General features: G+C 42.9%; 1 protein-coding gene across 1 annotated transcript; it reads left to right on the top strand.

Annotated features, from left to right (window-relative positions):
• The first annotated feature begins 463 nt into the window (after positions 1–463).
• On the top strand, positions 464–1368 carry LOC132482477 (bax inhibitor 1-like). The gene has a single exon (XM_060087797.1). It carries the CDS (start codon positions 546–548, stop codon positions 1257–1259), a length of 714 nt encoding a protein of 237 aa, XP_059943780.1. The 5' UTR covers positions 464–545; the 3' UTR covers positions 1260–1368.
• The last annotated feature ends 3336 nt before the right edge of the window (positions 1369–4704 follow it).

Here is a 4704-nt window from a genome sequence, read left to right on the forward strand (position 1 = left end):
ATACATCAACTACACCTTAATTTTTCAAATTTCTTATGCAAAAGTAAAAAAAAAAAGATGTACAATCCTTATTTCCAGAACCTTTGAACATGTTACTTTACGTGGTTAAAGGGACTTCCCAGATGTCCTTAAGGATTTTGAGATGTGGAGATTATCCTGGATTATGCTAGTGCATTCAGTGTAATCACAAGAGTCCTTATAAGTGGAAGGCAGGAGGATTAGAGTGAGATAGAGAAGATACTACATTGCTGCTTTGAAGATGGGGGAAGGGGACATGACCTTAGTAATCTAAGCAGCCTTTAGAAGCTGGAAATAGCAAGGAAATGGATTTTCCCCTAGAATCTCTGGAGGGAGTGTGACCCTGCCAACACTTTTATTTTGGCCCAGTGAAAGTCATGACCAACTGGGATTTATTCACATGATTGAAGGTTTGATTTGACATTAGAAAGCCAATCAGAGAAGCACATCCGGTGGTAGGAGAGCTGTTTGGACTCCTGAGCGGCGGGTCAGAAGAGTGGAGGCTGTGTCCCACAGACTCTAGCATCATGAACATATTTGATCGGAAGATCAACTTTGATGCACTCCTTAAATTTTCCCACATAACCCCCTCGACACAGCAGCACCTGAAGAAGGTCTATGCCAGTTTTGCCCTCAGTATGTTTGTTGTGGCTGCCGGGGCCTATGTCCATGTGGTCACCCACTTCATTCAGGCTGGCCTGCTCTCTGCCTTGGGCTCCCTGGGGTTGATGATTTGGCTGATGGCAACACCTCATAGCCATGAAACTGAGCAAAAAAGACTGGGACTTCTTGCTGGATTTGCTTTCCTTACAGGAGTTGGCCTGGGCCCTGCTCTGGACTTGTGCATTGCCATCAGCCCCAGCATCCTTCCCACCGCCTTCCTGGGCACAGCAATGATCTTCACCTGCTTCACCCTGAGTGCACTCTATGCCAGGCGCCGTAGCTACCTGTTTCTGGGAGGTATCTTGATGTCAGCCATGAGCCTGATGCTCTTGTCTTCCCTGGGGAATCTTTTCTTTGGATCCATTTGGCTTTTCCAGGCAAACCTGTATGTGGGGCTGGTGGTCATGTGTGGCTTTGTCCTTTTTGATACTCAGCTCATTATTGAAAAGGCTGAAAATGGAGATAAAGATTATATCTGGCACTGCGTTGACCTCTTCTTAGATTTCGTTACTCTCTTCAGAAAACTCATGATGATCCTGGCTATGAATGAGAAGGATAAGAAGAAGGAGAAGAAGTGAAATGACCATCCAGCCTTCCCCAATTTGACTTCCTCTCCCTCCGCCCCTCATTTCCTCTTTGCACACATTACAGGTTGCGTGTTCTGTGATAATGAAAAGCATCAGAAAAGCTTTTGTACGTTGTGGTTTTCTCTATTTTGAATTTTTTGATCAAAAAACTGATTAGCGAAATATAGTTTGGAGTTTGGCTTCATATTTTGGGGGTTCTTCCCCGCTCCCTTTTCTGCCATCCCCCATCCCTAGCCTCTTCCTCTGCTCAGGCAGCCAGTCCGTCGTGATGAGGAGCGGGATCCGCAGAGGAAGCAAACTCCAGGAGTCCGCTTTACGACTGAGCTTCACGAGTGGACCTGAACTGTTTGGTAGAGACGCCTTGCTCCGCCCTTCTTCCCTCAGCGTTGTTTGCTTTATGCGCATTTCCTATGGGACTAGGCAGTGTGTTTTCCATTGGAAAGACGTTTGCTGGTCCCATTGTTACTCAGGCTTATTATGTCTGAGCTGCCAACCCCTACAGAGAACATGAAAAGCCTCTTCTGGTGGATGCTTTGCTTCCCCTGAGCTGCCGGAGTCACTGCTGGTCTGGCATACATGCCTTTCTGCCTTGCTGTCACGAAAGGAGTGTGGATTTGTGTAGGTTCCCTTTCCAGTCTCTTGTCTGGCCCTCGGAATCTGCCTGCTTTCCATCCGTGGGGTGGGAGGGTTTCAGCACAAAGGGAAATTCTTGTCAGGCATCTATGAAATGGCTGATTATGTATGGCAAGATATAATGTAGAGTTCCCAGACTTGCCCTTTTTTTTGGTTAAATTGATCACTACCTTAGTTACTGAGTGGCCTCTACCAGGTGGCTGTGATTAAGGGTCCCGGGAGAGGAAGGATAGAGAAGGGGCGGCATGGCTGAGCCTCTGAGGCAATTGTGACTAATCCTGCCAGACAGACCCAAATGAGGGCCTGTTTGGGGCAGGGGAGAGTAGTATCTCCCCCATTAACTGAGTGGGTCTTTGTTCACACCAGTGGCACGGGCCGTGATGGCTTGGGAGGCAGCATTCATAACAGTCCTTAGGTGCGTTTTTGTCTGATCTTGGGCACTAATAGGTAGTGTCAGGCCAGAGATTTGGGGCAGTAGGTAAATGTCCATTTTACAGATGCACTTCAGGTTTTGGTCTGTTCACCTGTTTCTGGAAATCTGCAGCCTTCTTTAGGCAGGGGCTGGGCAACCAAACCTGCAAGACTTCTGCTTTCCTACAGCTCTGTGTTTGCAAGTGTAGGGGGGCAGTACTAATGGGGTCACCAGCTCCTTCCCTGTGAGCTGCCACAGCCAGCTGGCACAGAAGATCAGGCACCCTTGGGAGTATTTGTGGCTCTGGCTACTCACAGGGCTTTAAAGTAAGGGGAACTGAGCCATTGAAAACTCATTGCTAGTAGGACACCATTTTTGGCTTTCCCTGTTCACAACCAGTACCCAGTTTGACCCAATGGCTACTGGTTCACAGTGCACCACATCACTGTGCCATCCCATGAAACAGTTTTGTTCCCAGGCTGTGTGATTTCTGGAGTGGCATGCGACTCGGAATGGCTCGCTTCTGCAGAGGATGCTGCCCTCTGATTTAGTTGCTGTCTCCAGCCTGTGGCTTGAGAATTTACTAAAAGGGATTTCCTTCCCATTCAGCCCCCAATAGCAACTCTCCATACATTTGTTGATTCTCTGCTAGGCCTGAGAATCTGAGTTACATCTCCTGAAGCCAAACTCCACCTCTTGTGCTTTTTTTGCTTGGGATGAGGAGTTTTTCTTTAGAAACAGTGCCAAGAATGACAAGATATAAAAAACTACTTTTAAAGAAAATGCCTAACAGGTTTTTAATACAGTAATCACTGTAATTATCACTTTCTTTTCTAGTTCCTTGGTTTCCAGCTCAGGCTGCATTCTCTAACTCATACTGTGAAGACAAAGGTGTTTTTGATTCAGAAATATATGGAATCTACATAGTCTTAATTTGTAAAAAATAAAGAAAATTCCTTAACAAAAAAAAAAAAAAAAGAAAGCCAATCAATGTAATTCACCATAAAAACAAACTGAAAAAGAAAAACAATGTGATTATCTCAATCAATGTATAAAAACAATTGAGAAAATCCAAAATCCATTCCTGAAACAAAACAAAACAAAACAAAAAACCTTGTATCTCATACTGGTAAAGGGAAATACAAAAAAATCTACAGCTAACATACTTAATGGTTAAAGACAGAATGTTTACCCCTATGATCAGGAAAAAGCCAGGGATCCCCAAACACACCATTCTTATTCAATGTAGTACTGGAAGTTCCAGCCACCACAATAAGGCAAGAAAAGAAAATAGAGGTATGCATATTAGAAATGAAGAAGTAGCACAGCAAAGGAAACCATAAACAAAATGAAAAGACAACCCACAGAACAGGAGAAAATATTTGCAAACTATGCTACTGACCAGTGATTAATTTCCAAAATATACAAACAGCCCATACAGCTTAATAGCAAGAAAACAAATGATCAAGTCAAAAAATGGGCAGAAGATCTAAGTAGACAGTTCTCCAAAGACATACAGATGAGCAAAAAACACATGAAAAGATGCTCAACATCACTAATTATTAGAGAAATGCAAGTCAAAACTACAATGAGATATCCCCTCACACCAGTCAGAATGGCCATCTTCAAAAAGCCTACAAACAAATAAATGCTGGAGAGGGTGTGGAGAAAAGGGAACCCTCCTATACACTTGGTGGGAATGTAAATTGGTACAGCCACTATGGAGAACATTATGGAGGTTCCTTAAAAATCTAAAACTAGAGTTACCATATGATCCTGCAATCCCACTCCTGGGCATATATCAAGAGAAAAACATGGTTCGAAAGGATTCACACATCCCACTGTTCATTGCAGTGCTGTTTACAATAGCTAAGATGTGGAAGCAACCTAATGTCCATCGACAGAGGAATGAATAAAGAAGATGTGGTACATATCTACAATGGAATATTACTCAGCCATAAAAAAGAATGAAATAATGCCATTTGCAGCGACATGGATGGACCTAGAGATTATCATACTAAGTGTAATAAGTCAGACAGACAAAGACAAATATCATATGATATTGCTTATATGTGGATTCTAAAAAATAAATGATACAAATGAACTTATTTAAAAAACAGAAACAAACTCACATATTTAGAGAACGAACTTATGGTTACCAGAGGGGAAGGGTGGGTAGGGGATAGATTGGGAGTTTGGGATTAACATGTACACACAGATATATTTAAAATAGATTACCAACAAGGACCTACTGTATAGCACAGTGAACGTTGCTCAATATTCTGTAATAACCTAAATGGGAAAAGAATTTGAAAAAGGATACATGGATATATCTAACTGAATCACTTTGCTGTACACCTGAAACTAACACAACATCGTTAATCAACTATG

This window comes from Mesoplodon densirostris, chromosome X (assembly GCF_025265405.1).
Source record: "Mesoplodon densirostris isolate mMesDen1 chromosome X, mMesDen1 primary haplotype, whole genome shotgun sequence".
In the NCBI taxonomy this organism is placed as follows: domain Eukaryota; kingdom Metazoa; phylum Chordata; class Mammalia; order Artiodactyla; family Ziphiidae; genus Mesoplodon; species Mesoplodon densirostris.